Source organism: Lemur catta, chromosome 5 (assembly GCF_020740605.2).
Source record: "Lemur catta isolate mLemCat1 chromosome 5, mLemCat1.pri, whole genome shotgun sequence".
NCBI classification, from domain to species: domain Eukaryota; kingdom Metazoa; phylum Chordata; class Mammalia; order Primates; family Lemuridae; genus Lemur; species Lemur catta.
Genome location: NC_059132.1, coordinates 69,754,389 through 69,770,754, shown reverse-complemented (window position 1 = coordinate 69,770,754; position 16,366 = coordinate 69,754,389). Strand labels below are relative to the sequence as shown.

The window sequence follows — 16,366 nt, the reverse complement described above, 5'->3', positions numbered from 1 at the left end:
TTTCCTTATAATTAACACATATTCTGTCATCAGCAATAAGTAGAAAGAACTGTGCTCTTATATCACAAGTATTTTCTTTAGGGCAGAATATGGAATCAGTAAATAAAAATAGCCTTTGTCTTCTTTTATTCCATATATTTGAAATGATCATTCACAAATTTAACCTATCCTTAAAAATAGGTACTACTTATTTTAGTATAATCTCATTTATCCTTTACAAACAAATAGGTAAATAAATAAATCCTTTACATATTCACACTTAGGTAAGTGCACAGAAAGAAGCACGAAAGAATATATATTATTAAATTCAAACACTGGTAACCTTTGGGAGGGTATAAAGGGAAACCTTTTTTTTATTCCGTATACTTAATGTATATTTGAATTTTTACAACATGTATTTATGGGTTACTCACATAAATTATTTTTTTAAAAGGCCTAATGGGATCCAGTTGAACCATACTTTCTATTCACTGTTTACATATTAATCAAGGCTTCTATTATTTCAAGGAGCTCTAAAAGTCCGTCAAATAATTTATAATTTTCTCCTCTATTTTGCTTGTCGCCGTAATTTATTTAGTAAACCCTCTTTCCTCACTCATAATTAAGTTAAATTCTGGTTCAATGCATTAGTCAGAAGTACAATTGAAAGTAGTTTTAGGCTACAGGTATCCTGCTGTTCAAACCAAGGAACTCAAGAAATTTGATGAGTTTATATCCAAACTTAGAAATGAACACAATATTTTTGGTACTAAGGGATATTCTATATTGCTATCTGGGGATTTCTGCATTAATGCTGCCTTTACGGAAGTGCTTTACAATCCTTGGCTGCCCATCAGAAAAATCTGTGGAGGTTTAAAAAATATATAGATGCTTAGGCACCATCTTTAAAGATTGTGAGTCTGTAGTTTTAAGGGAAGAGCAAATACTCTTTAGAAATGCTTTTTCCTAAAACTTGATCCATGATTATATAAAGGGATGATAAAAAATGACATTACCTTGAGAGAATGATTATATAATACAGAGTCTTATAAGGCAAAAACTGAAAAATTCAGAGTAAGGTATTTTTTTGGGGGGGAGAGGAAATTGAAATGATTTTTGCTAAAGATGTTTAAAAGCACCAAAAAACATTAAAAATAATTCCTTTGTAACAAACACCTATTTTCTAACAGTGTTTTGTAATAGATAATCTTCCTTGGAAACCATATACTGATAATATAGTGCAAAGACTAAAAACAATAAATATAATCCTGATGTTTATTTATCAAATCTCACCAGTGGAGTGTTCAACTGGCTTTTAAAATAAGGGCAGTTTCATTATACTGGCATGCTGGGCAAACCAGGTAAGCACAGAAACTTTTTTCAAGATTTTTAAAATGGGGCAACACTGGTCAGCATTTGGTATATGAATATAATACACCTACTGAAAATCTTCCCATACATCATGAAAACTTGGAGGTAATCTGTATAGCTTGAAATGTGTCTTCATTTTAGAATATTATGCACAAAAGGACCTTATCATCAAGAACAGAAAAGTGGTACTTTCTGTGTTCAGACTACAATTTACAACACAACTGGCTTTTGATGTTACATTAAGTACATTCTACTTGAAGCTCCAGAGTATGTGGGGCATAAAACCTGATTCAAGTTTTATATGACAAAAATCATAGTAATTGTGTTTTTTAATAAATGGCTTATCAATATTCTCAGTGAATCTAATCATCCAAGAAAAAGTAGTTTCCACTCTTCTTCTGTTCTACGTCCTAAAAAATAAAACAGAGAAGCAACAAGAATCAGCAACACCATTCTCCTATATGTAAAGGTAGATTTTCACCTACAGTATTACTTAACCATGTTTACAACAGTTCCTGTACAACCTCTTCTGAGCCATCAACTGCTTCTGGATCAAAGGCAAGATTACCACCTCTGCCCCTTATCCCTACTACTACAAAGACTCACTTGTGCCAACTCAAGCAAAGTCCCTTTAAATAAGATGCCTTACATATGTAAAATTTTGTTATGTAGTGTAATATTATTTCTGGGAAAACTATGAAGTTCCAGTTTCATCATTTCAACTCCTGGCCCAAAAGGCAGCATATTGTCAGCCTATTACCCAAAATATATATAAAAATAATTTTTCCCAAATCTGTTTATAGACTGGCCAGTCACAATCCATCTACCTACTTGCCCACCTGTTCCCTTATTAGGATTAAGGTATGACTACCTAAGATGAGTGGGCATATAGAAATCATTAACAGCTGTACCTGAGGACAGAACCATGCATCTACCCAAGAAAATAATACAAAGTGTCCATAATGCTTCAAAAGAAATTCCTGTTCTCTTTTCTGCTTAATATGCTTTTCAGAATGGAGAAAACTCTTCGATTTCACCTCAAAACTTACCATTTCTTTATCCTGGCCAGGGAGTTAATATCAATCACTTATAAACAAAATATACAGTGAAGGCTAGAGGCATCCAGACATTATGTTAGGTGCTTAAGAATACAATGATATGCAAGATGACTTTGCCTCTGGCTTCCCAAGAGCTCATGGTTTACATCAAAGCTAGGACTATAAACAGGAAAATAAATGCTACAGCAGAGCTATATATAACACACTTCTAAAGCTTTTAAATATTTAGGATGATGCATACAGGGCAATGAAATGTAAATATTTTAGGTAGGCACTGCAGGTGATACTAAGAACAGTAGAAATGCTCTTAGAATGCATTCACTTTCTTTTTTTAAAACCAACCAAGAGATTTCTGCCTCTAAAAAACAAATAGCATACCTCACAGACTAATCAAGTATAGGGCACACAATTATTTTATGTACTACAAAGACAGAAAAAACACTATTAAGCTGACACAATGTTTTCCTCATCAAAAAAGCTTGTTTAAAATTTTAAAATATACATTTTTACCATGTATTGAAAAACATAAGAGAAACTGGTTAAGGCATTCTTAAAAAATTCACTTCAATGGTGAATTAGTATACTCTTTCCAAGACACTGTGAGTGGCAATTAGCACAGGTAGTACAACCATGCATGCAACTCGAAGAGATGACATGAACAGCTCTGCTTGAGTCCATGCAGCAATGGCAGCTGTGTCACAACTGCTGCTTAAAAAACTGAAGTTACCATCAGGTCTTAAAATGTAAAAAACATGAATTTTAGAATTATTGAAATACAGTTTTGATTTTTAAAGAAAGTCTTTTAATTGTTTATACTGAGATAGATGTCCATGATTTAAGATAGTTTTTCCACATACCTTAATTGAATTGAGTTTATTTATTCGTGGCCTATAGTTGTTTGGATCTCTTCTAAACGTAATTTCAAGTTGAGACAAAAATTTATTCATGCCAGCCAAAAGGGTTTGAGGACTAGGAGAAAAAAAAGATCAATTCTGATTAAATTTTATCCCCCAAATGTAACTACCTTTTGAGATGAAGAGTATAAAGAATCACTATTCCCTTAAATCCCTAATCATAAATCATCTGTGTAACAGTATAATCACAACATATTGTAAATCCTATGTTCAGAAATGGCTTTCCTTGAACTATATAGTTTTCTTGGCTATAATATTTTTGTGTAAAATACATACAGTTTAACCTGTATTTCTGCTCTGGAAAAAAAAGCATTTAAGACAAAAGTACTACCTTAGAAAAACAAAAAGATCATTAATAAGGACATTACAGAATCTCAAAGCTGACATTTTTAGGGGAGAAGACAATTTAACAAAAAGTTACATTTACATTAAAAACTTGGCATTGGAGGGAGTATGTACTTCTACATAGTGGTTTTCAGTAGTAACTTCTTTTTAAGCTTTATGCATCTTTTTCACCCAAGCTAGGCCTTAAATCATGCCAAACCATGACATACATGTGGAACATTTTCAGCATTTTGTAAATACAAAGGGAGAATCATTATGTGAATAAATAAGCTTTATATATTCTTAGAAATTTGCTTAAATCTTTGAGAAATATATTATTCTCATTAATTGATATACAAATTTAAAAAAAACAAATTCAGGGAAGAATCTCACTCAATAAAACACTTTCATTTCTTAGATGAATTATTCAAAAACAGCAATTCCATTCCTTCCTCTCCTATATCAGAAAATATATTGGAACCACATGAAACTACTATTTTCTAGGTCAAAATGTTTGAATATTGGTAATTTCATATAGTTCAACCTAATACAGGTTTTAGCACTAAAAGTAAAAGAATTACCTCATAACCTGATTTGAATGTTAGGCTTCTCTATATTGCAAGTGCTCACAATCAAGGTAATAAGGAAAAATGGGAGGAAAGAGGAGAAAAAGGTAAAATAATTCATTTTAACTCTGCTTTAGATCAATACCAGATATTTGGGACCTACTGTGAACTCTCACTGTCAGTATAAGCGGGGCAAATAATGTTTCTTTGGATCTTTCTTTCTTTTTCTGTCATGTATAGCATTAACAGCTTTTAGGAAATTATTTGTAAAAACAAATTCCTTTTTTGGAAATTCAATTAATAAAGCAGATAAAAAGTTAAGCTGAAAGAAAAGGTGAGGGGCCCAGAGCTCTGTGTGTTTATGCCCCTGGGTCAGGGATTGCATACTGTAGTCAAAAAACTGCTACTCTACCTGGTCCCATCCTGTATTCAATATAAATAATCTGTGGAGTCACAGAATCAGGTTTAGACTTTTAGGTTCTTTGACTTTTTATTACAAATGAAAGTGGTATGACTTTATTGTTTATAAACTTACTGGAAAATGTAAAATTTAATTATTTCCTAATTGTTAGAACTTATAGTTAGCTTTGAACATTTTAAAAAGTAATTTTACCTGTTTGCCACTGTGTTCTTAGATGGAATACCGTCAAAAACAATGACTCGATCTGCTAAATAGGTAGCCATGATGAAGTCATGTTCTACAACAAAGGCTGTCTTCTTCGCATGGAGTATGAAACTAAAACACAATGATTTTGAAATCTTTTATAGTTTTTTATCATAAAACATTCAGATGTTGTATTAAGCACATTTTTTTTTTTTTTTTTTGTTGAGACAGAGTTTCACTCTGTTGCCCAGGCTAGAGTGAGTGCCGTGGCATCAGCCTAGCTCACAGCAACCTCAAACTCCTGGGCTCAAGCGATCCTACTGCCTCAGCCTCCTGAGTAGCTGGGACTACAGGCATGTGCCACCATGCCCGGCTAATTTTTTCTATATATATTTTTAGCTGTCCATATTTCTTTCTATTTTTAGTAGAGACAGGGTCTCGCTCTTGCTCAGGCTGGTCTCGAACTCCTGAGCTCAAACAATCCGCCCCGCCTCGGCCTCCCAGAGTGCAAGGATTACAGGCATGAGCCATTGCACCCGGCCAAGCACACTTTATGCCAGTATACATAACCAAAAGTATTACTATTATGAGCAAAACATTTACCGTTTGACAACCCGAGCTGCCATCAGTCTTTGTTCAGAATCCAAATATGCAGATGGTTCATCAATTAAGTAGACATCAGCAGGTTTGCCCAAGCAAAGGGCCAAAGCTACTCGCTGCAGTTCACCACCAGATAATGTTTGTACCTAATTAGAGAGAGGTTAGCAAACCATATAAAGACATACAAAATTTAAAATAATAAAATTAAAAGAAAATAAATAATTATGTTAAATTACCTCTTGATCGATGATGTTTTCAATTTGTAGAGGCTTCATTACATCAGTCACAAATTGTGGATGAGTGTAAGCATCTCTTATCTTTTCATGTAGTAACTGGCGAACACTTCCCTGTTTTTAATGGATAGAAGAATTTAAATGATAAAATTTCAGTACTCTTCTATTTATGAATCTTGACAAAAGTTAAGCTCCAGAGCAAAAGTATAACAATTTGCCACCAACAGATACCAACCACATTTTTAATGCTTATTCATCATTTATGGCATGTTTGGAGATTACAAACTCATTATATCCAACATGTAAAAAGGCAACAATAATCGTGAAATTAGAAAGTAATAAGCAAATGATGAATGTTTCAGGGGAGAAATCATGTTAGAGTAGAAATTCTGAAGGTCAAAGTGTGGATATCAAGCGAACGTAGGCAATCAGTAAGAGATAACACAAAATGTATGATAATGTGCTACGATAAATCCTAAAATGCTTTTTGCATGTTATTTCAGGATAAGGCTGAATTTGAGAATTTAAAGCTAAGCTTATAGTAAATATCAATGATAAAACTTTTATTGTAACCTAAGCCATGTCAAATAGGTGTAACAAAGTGAGTGTTAAGGTACTCAGTGTAGTACTGTAGTTAAGGAGTTCATTACAACCCCTGCAGAAATGAAAGGAAGTTAACTTTAGCATAATGTTTTCAAGGTTTATCCATAGTGAACCATTTATCAGTATTTCACTTCTTTTCATGGCTGAATACTATTAAATTATATGGATATAACACATTGTGTTTATCCATTCATCAGCTGATGGGACATTTGTTTCCACCTTTTAGCCTTATGAATAATGTTGAATCATGAATAATGTTGTAATCATTTGTGTGCAAGTCTATGTGCTGAGATAGGTCTTCATTGCTCTTGGGTATATGCCTAAAAGCAGAACTGTTTTTTTTTTAATTTTTAAAAATTAATTTTTCCTCATTTTATTTCTTTTTCTTCTTTTGCTTTTTTAGTTTTTATAACTGCTAGGATATGCTAATAAGAATTCCTGATTCTTATGCTAACTCAATGTTTAATTGTTTCTGTACCTGTCAGATTTTTCCACGTGGTTCTACCATTTTACATTACCACTAGCAATGTATGAGATTCCAATTTCTTTACATCCTCACCAATATCTGTCATTGTATTTTTGAACTTAGTCATCCTAGTGCTGTCTCACTGTGGTTGTGATTTCCATTTCCCTAATGACTAATGATGCTGAGCATCTTTTGATGTGCTTACTGGCCATTTGTATATCTAGAAAAATGTCCTTTTTTGGGGAAAGGACATTTGCTCATTCAAATTGAGTTATAAGAGTTCTTTATATATTCTGGATACAAGTGCACATGTTTTCTCCCATCTTGTGGGTGGCCTTTTCACTTTCTTGATGTTGTCATTTGTAGCATAAAATACATTTGGTTTTAAAAGGTTTATTATGGAAAAAGACACCAGATTTTAAAAGCATTTTCCTAGTAGTGGAAATGAATCATGGACTACAGTCTTAATACCTTTGTTAGTAACTTTCAATAAAACTGTACAGAATCTAATTTGGAGAAAAATTTTAATACAGTAAAAGATTAAAGCTATAAATATATATATATAAAATTTTCTTTAATAAGCATATAAAAGAATAACAACTCACAGTTGATTTGGGACTAATTTTCTGTGGCTTATAACTGACATTTAGAACTGGCACTTCTCCTGCAAAATAATGCAAATACATTAGACACTAAAAACCGCCCAGATCTTTAAACTTTACTATGGAAACAGAGTAAAAAGACTCTACATTTACAACTGTACCTCCTTCGTCTGGTTTAAGTCTTCCAGCAAGCATTCTGATAAATGTTGTTTTACCCGTACCTGGCAACAGAACACACAACAAATTGCCTTGAAAGATGCTTCACATTTAGAGGAAATCACTATGTCCCCTACTTGGTTTTAACTGAGGAATTTATTTGAAAGCTATATAATGACACTACTGAATTATAAAGCTTGTATAGAAAAATACTTAATTTTTCATAATTCACTTCTCCCGCATCATTCTAAGCTAATTAGGAGGAATAAAGACTAGTCAAAGCTTATAATGACCACGTTATAAACAGTAGATCTATAAAGTTTAAGTCTTAGGATAGTTTTAAATGACTAATTTAGCTACATTATCAATGCACACAATGTATTAAGATAGTATAGGTTGTTTTATAAATAGATACCAACATTTTAAAGTTCATTTACATGAAATATTTAAATTACAACCCAATTAAAAATTCCTGCTAACTAAAGACTGATATACTGCAACCATTCTTCTCCTACAGTTTTGTAAGCTGTAAGATTAACAATTCAAATAATTTTTTCAAATCATGAAAACAAGACCATATATTTAGTAGTCTAATTTACCTTATAACTATACTTATGATGATAATTTAATATTAAAAATGTTAGTAATACAACTACTTACAAAGATAGATTGCCCAGGATTTAAAATAAGAAAAGTTCCAAATGGAGGTGTACAAGGAAAATTTGTTTAAACCAGACTGTTTCCGAATTACTAATTTATCCTTTCTTTCCTAGTCAGTTTGCAAGATGACTACCTTATTAATTTACAGGCAGGAAAACCAGCTGAGAAAACACATCTGATTTTTCACTGGAGGTTATGAAACAAAGTAAGAAATATTCACTTGATTGAATGACAGTGAGATTAAATTATATAATGCTACAAAAATGTGAAGCTATACTGAGAAATTTATGGATTCAAAACCCATATCGAAGCCCTATAACTGATTCAGTTTTCCATGGAACAATTAAAATTAATTTGCTTGATAAACAGAAAAGACTTTTTTACATATCATAAAATAAGGAAAACTTGACTTACCATTTTCCCCCAGCATTACCATGATTTCAGAATCTGTAAATTCTCCAGCTACAATTGCTAGCTCAAACTCTCCCATTTTTTTCTTCATCCCTGGATATTTATACATACACATCTTTTTAACTTCTTCTTCATTTGCTGTCTCGGCAACTTTAAAAACAAGTGATGCATCTCTAAATCTCAAGTTTTCTGTTGGAACATAGCCATCCAAAAATATGTTTATGCCTGTTGGAAATAAAATTGTTAATAGATTAGTAAAGATCAATTATAGACTAAACTTCTAAAGCAAGAAATCATCGTATAAAAGCCAGAATCCTAGGCTCTCTTGGAAGCCATCTATGTACAGATTTTAAATTTCTGTGGATTTTTGATAAGCAGGTCTGCATATAATGAAGTGACAACGCAGTTTTTCATGTATATAAATTTAAATAATTCATGCATATATATGTTTGTGTCCTCCCCGCCCAGAAGGACATCTTTTCATTATTATGTGGTATTTTTCCCCCTTCAGATTTTATGCAAAAGGTAGCATATATTTCTGCTTTACTTTTAAATCAAAAATTGCTATTTTTCTTAAAAATGACAAGTAGGTAAGAATATTTTCATAGACTGATGTAATACTGATGTAAAAGTCTGGAGGATAAATTTTTAAATAAATAAGTTATGAATATTCCATTTCACATGAGATAACCATACACTTCGAAAAGTTTCAGTTTACTGCTTTTTTTTCAGATTAATTTTAAAGGTTCATACGAAATTGAATAATGTATTAATTTCTTTTTTTTTTTTTTGAGACAGAGTCTCACTTTGTTGCCCGGGCTAGAGTGAGTGCCATGGCATCATCCTAGCTCACAGCAACCTCAAACTCCTGGGCTTAAGCGATCCTACTGCCTCAGCCTCCTGAGTAGCTGGGACTACAGGCATGCGTCACCATGCCCAGCTAATTTTTTTCTATATATATTTTTAGTTGGCCAGATAATTTCTTTCTATTTTTTTAGTAGAGACGGGGTCTCGCTCAGGCTGGTCTCGAACTCCTGACCTCAAGCGATCCACCCGCCTCGGCCTCCCAGAGGGCTAGGATTACAGGCGTGAGCCACCGCGCCTGGCCAATGTATTAATTTAACTTTTTTTGCTTCACTGTACAAAGACAACCACCATTATCAAAATATTTTAATAAGTGAAAGTAAACCAACATACCAGAATCCCTAATAAAATTATAAGATCTACAATGGCAGACATGCAGAACTGAAAAAGTGGATTACTTGAGAAAGCATGAAAAGACCTGTATTCTTAGCTATATATAAGTTAAGTAAAAGAAAGATAGTAGCTGAAGTTTTGGAAGGTCTTGAAAGGGAGTCTAAGCATGTTAACACATTACGTTTGGAATTGAGGGCCACATCACGGGGCCTGTATCCTCAGCCTAGAACATGGTGTTCAATAAATTTTTGCTGATAGAACAAAAGAACAGATACATTTATTTTGCCAAAATCAGCATTTTAAAAAAATCTTAAGCTATTTAATAATAATAAATGTGAAATTAAAAATTAAATGCAAACATAAACTCAAAGGAACGTCAGCAGCCACTGACTTAATCCATGTGGCCTAATTTATCATTTAAGGAAATGAAGGCTCAAAGAAATAACTGTTCAAAAAACATAGTAAATTCTTTACATTCCTATTATAATGTGTGTCTTATTAATGGAAATGAGTCCAAACTATAATCACCTTTATAATTCATAGAAAGCTTTTACATATGCTGCATTAATTTCAGTACATTAAAGGAAAGCAAGACTGAATACAGTTTCTTAATTCAATTGTTTTAACAATGAGGCACATTAAAAAGCTCACCAGGAACCATTTATTGAATGGCATGTCTTTAGAGACATGGCATTTAAACTGGAATTGTGAAGAATGATTGCCAAGTACCCATATGATTATTGATCTGATTCTAGAACTATTATATATGTAGAGTAAGGTCCTCAAGTGTAAAAAAAAAAAAAAAAGAACCTGCTATTTTTTTTCTAGAATTATGGTATTTTTCCCCCAAATATAGAATAAACAGCTCTATCCTTTTACTGGTTGGAATTGTCAGGTTAAGAAACAGATGGAAAAAAGAAATATAAGATAAAATAGAAGGCACCAGTGAAAGGAAATGGGAAAGAAATTAAAAGGAAAATGATATGCAAGGTGGAGAGTGCACTGGTTCTTGTTTCAGGAGCCACTTAGTAGTAGGCTAGTTTCTACTTTTTCTTAGTAGAGGGAATAAATGACAATTTTAATATACTTATTAAACTGTCTTATCATACTTTTAGACAGCCTTAGTTCTACAAATTTAGGATACAGATTACACATAAATTTGAAACATGAAAACAAAATGAGCACCGAATGAATTTTAAAAGTTTCATCACTGGTATAGGCCCCGTCAAAGATAAATTTGAAGATGACAAACAATAGTGTAGAAACCAAAATATACAAGATTTTTAATATAGCAAAAAAGGGTAAAATTGCATTTCTTTGCTCCCCCAACAGAAAATTCTACCAAAAAAAAAAAATGTTTTATGTAACCTTATATATACATTCTGCTCAGTGATTAAGTTCTAAGAGACCAGAGTTTTATGTAAATAATATTAGAGCAACATAAAACTACTTAATATCAATAATACATTTTATAACCATTACAGTGGAAGAGAATACAGTATATGTGAAAACAGTTTTTCAAGTTACCTTCTCTTACACTAAAAGGCATAGTGACAACACCATAAGCACTTGGTACACCATATAAACAGCAGATGAAGTCAGAGAGATAGTCTAATACACTGAGATCATGCTCCACCACAATGATATATCTGAAAATCAAAACATCTTTTTATTTTTAAAATTAACATAACATATAATCAGCTGAAACTCTTACATAACCATTTTTACTACAGTTGCAAATTTCAGAATATATTTTAAAAATATTAAACATAAAAAAAATTAAGCAAAAGCCACATTTTCTTCAAAAATGCCCATTATCAATGTCCATCTTTAAAAATGTTTCCCTAAACTAAAAGAAAAAAAAAATGTTCATGAAAGTTTATACATAACTATATATAAAATGTGTTTTGCTAATAAGGAACATATTTTAAAATAAACTTTACAGAGAAAACCAATTATAATAGATTTTAGATGCAGCCTAAACTTTTGAATATTATGCTATTCAACTTGTGTATTATGCCCCGTACTTGTCCTGTACTTGTATGTATTATGCCCTGTACTTGTCTCATGTTAACTGGAGTAGGTGACACATGGAGAAAAATTATGACAGAATCTTTAACCTGAGAACTTTTAATTTAGCTGGGAAGACAAGATATAGATATGAAACATACTATGTGGCAAAATGAGTTCTATAAATAATAAACTCCAGTGAAGGTCAATGTGTACTAGAGCTCTAGTACACTATATGAATGAGATGGGATATGATGTGAACCTTAAACAAGCAGATTTGAATGAAGCGATAAAATATTGCTAGAGTAGAAGTTATTAGGCCAGTAATAACCATGAAGCTTTTATGCAGCACTTTATTCCCATTTCAACTTAGTTCAACATTTTAAAAAGTCCTGTAGACATCTCAAATGCGAATTTAATGTATCAGCTTCTTGCATAAATAAAACCACTCCATATTTGTATTAATGGAATCATCACTCCCACCAAAAATGACTCATTTTATTTCCACTGACATATAGTATTTAAATTGCCAAGTCTGCGAACTCTTTCTTAAATTAACAGTGTCATGTGTGTCAATTTCATCCTTTTCCCTCTCTGCCTAAATTCTAGCTCAGGTTCTCATATCTTTCAATTCTGCTACAGATTTTTGACAAATCTCATTTTCTTCAGGTCCTTAGACTTTCTTTTAAGGCCTTCCAAAACTTTAGCTATCTTTCTGTTACTTAATATATACACAGAAAACATTGAAAAAAATAGATCTTTGTTTCTGAATAATCCACTTCTTCATTTCTTTGTGTATGAGAGGCTACTCTTTTTCTAAATACTCTCTTGTCTAAATATTCACCCGTTGAAATCCTACTTAACCCTTTAAGGTTCACCTTAAACCCTACTTCCTTTAGGAATAATTTTTTTACAAAGACATTTCACGCAAATGAACTTTTTCCCATTCTTGAACCCCCATAACAAGTATCTGAACTAATATTTGGAATTTTATTATGAGTACCCCTCTAACTTGCCTATAAACACATTAAAGAGAGAATAATACAGTCCCTCTAACTTGCCCATAAACATACTAAACAGAGAGCAATACAGTTTAGCACCCCTGTGATCTTTAGTCTTATGCTATATCCTAAATAGATACTTAATAATGTTGTGGAATGACAAAAGAATCTGGACTAAAGCTAACTGGCAATGAGAAGGATGGTAGGTTCTGAAACAGCATGGTCCAGTAGAACTTTCTATGATTATGACAATGTTCTATCTCTATGTAATACCCCATATGGTAGCCATTTGCCATAAGTGGGATGTAACTAGTTTGAAGAAATGAATTTTTAATTTCAATTAATGACAATTTAAATAACTACATATGTCTAGAGGCTGTATAACAGTTCTAAACTGAGAATGACATGAAAAAACATCATTTCAGAAAGAGAAATCTGGCAAGAAGAAAAATCCATGGTTATTTTTGAGACTCTAAGACAGTAATCCAAGTCTTAGGTGGTAAAAGAATAAAAAAGAATGGGGACAAGTCTAAGATGAAAAAGGAAAATTAGGAGGAAATGTTTTCTAACACAACGGTGGTCGTATCAATAAAAATGGCAAATCACCAAGGTGAGCTGATACTCATCCTGCCTTGGTGTCTTTGTTGGCACTGATCCATTATCTGGAATACTCCTCTACTTTTTGCCATTAAAATCCTATGCTTTCCTTTAAGACCCAGTGTGAGGGAGCACAGTATTTAGTGGCTTTTAATTTGCTTTGAAAAGAAGAAAAAAAGTAGGTCAAATCTCTTGCCTCCCTCCCTTTCAAATGGAGTTTACACATAAAGAAGTCCAAAATATAAAAATGATTTAGGTCAGCCACTCTGTTTTCTGAAGGTTTGGAAAGAAAAGAAATCTGTAGCACAGTAAGAAATCTATGTTGTAAAGATTTACACCCTGCAATGAGTTTTGGGGTTACCTTTTAGTCTTCAATCTTACTGATAATGTTTTGAGGTCAAACTATAAAACTTCTTAAATCACTATTCCTTTCCCCACTCTATACTTCTCTCTATTCCTCATTATTTATACAAGTATATGATCTCCAAAATATTTTTATAGCATTAAAGATTAAATGTATGCCTCGACACATAGGAGAATTTCAGGATAAAGATGTATTTCCTATGATTCTTTATCATCAATCTATCTCTACATAGATTTTAATGCTATAACCTAGAAATAAGACCAGCATACTTGTGAAATGTCTAAGTATTTTCTCAATTTTGTTAATCTAATTTGTCTTAACATGTTATTCCAGTTATAATTAAGGTAATTTCCATTTCTCTCATAAAACAGCAAAGACTTTTATAGAAAAACTTTTCCTCAGAAGTTTTTCTCCCTGAGGTCCATCCATCCTTGTTATTTACTTCATGTTCCTACCTTAACTATACAGAATAGCTCCTGATCTCTTAACTTTAAATTTTTTCATTATAAGTGGGTGTAAGCACCTGCACCTGATGTCTTGTTTACTAGAGTTGTGCCAGAATGGTTACACACTGAAATACTGGTTGTAAATTACTTTCCTTTTATAGTTCTCCTTTTTATTGTAGTTAAGACATTATTTGATATCTTTAAAGTCATATATGAAGTTAGATAATATTACCTATGACTTTCATTTTAGTATGATAATGGGCTTTAAAAATATTTTTTTATAAAAAGGGGCTTGAATTGAGAGTTGCTTGTGTATTCTTCTCAGGACTCTATGGTACATGCGTATTCTTTTCTTCACCACATTCTGAAGTCCTTGAATATTGGGACTACATTTTTATACATGCATTCCCCAAAGTGCCTAACATAATGCCCAAGCATGTGTATGGAGTGAAAATTATGGCTACAATTTGGCTCAAATAGCATTGTGGCTTTATCTGTGACACTGTAAGCTTCACTCTGAAATCTCTAGGTGGATTATTTATCCTGTGTAGGACTTACGCTCCTTGAATCTAGGGAGCTGAACTTTTCATCGATTCTGAAAAATTGTCACCCATAAATAATCCTTTCACGTCTTTAACTTTCAGGTTCTTAATATGTGACTGTCTCCTCATTCCATTCTTCATGTTTCTAAACCTCCCTTCTGGATTTCAATGAATCTCATTCTTTCTCTACTTTATTCTAGTGACTTCCTCAGATCAACTTTTCAGGTTTCTAATGCTATTTTCTATCGTTCCTAACCCGTTTAGCCTGTCCAATGAGTTTTTAATGTTCCCATTCTTTTTAATTTCTAGATTTGTTTAGGTCTTTGAACATTTACCTATTGCTTTTTTTTTTTTTTGGTAGCATCATATCTTCAGGGTTTTGAATTCTTTTAAATATTATTATTTTATAGCTTCTTTTAGAATGTCAGCCAAAGTTCCTGAAGGTCTAATCCTGCTGTCTGGTAATATCTGCTGACTAATTTGTAGACTGTTTCCCCCTGTAAGTTATAAATTTTATAACTTATAGATTTGAGCTCATGCTTATGAGCCTGTACCTGAGGAAACCAGGGTTGAAGGCATATCCCTCCGGAGTGATTTTATATTTGCTTCTGCTATATACCATAAAACTAAAATTCCAGGAGCCTTTTTTAATGTTACTTTCTCACCTTGAAGGGTTCATAGACTCCACAGGTTATATAACTTTCAATTCCAGAGCCATGCAAGCTGCTGGACCATGAATAGAGATTTGAAAGGGAGCCATCCCTCCACTCTTAACAAGCTCAGTGAGTGACATATATATGCTTCCTTGATTATCTCCATGCACTGATAGGCAATTTGTTCTTCTGTTGAGAAGCAGTCCTTTGAAAGTCCTGGCATTTTATGTGTGATAATCCAATATAAGGCCTTGCTTCTTGCCCAGAAGTGGGTACTAAAACCCAAGACCTATTACAGAGACCAGCAACATCTGAAAAGTCACACTCTTATCTCTCCTCTTTGTAGTTCTCACTTTGGTTTTTGATCACTTGGGATTTCTCTTGTTTTCTTGCAAGATCAGCTATGTATTTAAAAGGGTATTTATTAAATCAGTTACTAAGGAGAGGCAGTATGGTATAGAAAATGCTGCACACACACAAAAATCCCTGGGTTACGGTCATAGCTTTGTCATATAGTAAATTTATAACTAGCTTTTCTGACCTTTGGCTTCTTCATCTGCAAAATGGGACTACTACCTAAAGTTTCTTAAAAAATTACCATGAGGATCAAATGAGATTGTATATTTAAAAAAGCCACAAACAACAAAAGCACTCTATAAATAAAATACAGGGTATTATGATTACTTAACAGAGGTTATTAAAAACTTTCTTTTACTCAGCAAGATTTTGAACAACCAGAATTACTCTAGTGATTCTTACAATGTTCTGAATTTCTGTGAGTGTGTGTGTGAGAGAGAGAGAGAGAATTAAGGAACTGGTAAAAGCTAAGGATCTGCTTCTCAGAAAGCCATACATAAATGCCACAACTTGTATATCGTTTCAGAATATTCTTAGGGATCCTGGAAACAGGGGTATAAGTAAATGAATCTTGTACCAAGAACCTCTGTTCCAGATAAAGGAAGGTAAATTCAGGTGGTAGCTACAAACAACCAACATGAAAACATGGACA

At 32.7% G+C, this 16,366-nt stretch overlaps 1 protein-coding gene across 1 annotated transcript in view; it reads right to left on the bottom strand.

The window, feature by feature from the left end:
• Positions 1-333: 333 nt before the first annotated feature.
• Positions 334-16,366, bottom strand: part of ABCE1 (ATP binding cassette subfamily E member 1) — a 28,598-nt gene continuing 12,565 nt past the window's right edge. The window contains exons 10-18 of the mRNA XM_045552073.1: positions 11,272-11,393; positions 8,551-8,772; positions 7,482-7,541; positions 7,324-7,382; positions 5,653-5,763; positions 5,420-5,562; positions 4,826-4,948; positions 3,266-3,377; positions 334-1,760 (exon numbers count right to left, since the gene is read on the bottom strand). Coding sequence (XP_045408029.1) covers positions 1,713-1,760; positions 3,266-3,377; positions 4,826-4,948; positions 5,420-5,562; positions 5,653-5,763; positions 7,324-7,382; positions 7,482-7,541; positions 8,551-8,772; positions 11,272-11,393 — 1,000 coding nt within the window. The 3' untranslated portion in view covers positions 334-1,712. The remainder of the gene's footprint in view (positions 1,761-3,265; positions 3,378-4,825; positions 4,949-5,419; positions 5,563-5,652; positions 5,764-7,323; positions 7,383-7,481; positions 7,542-8,550; positions 8,773-11,271; positions 11,394-16,366) is intronic.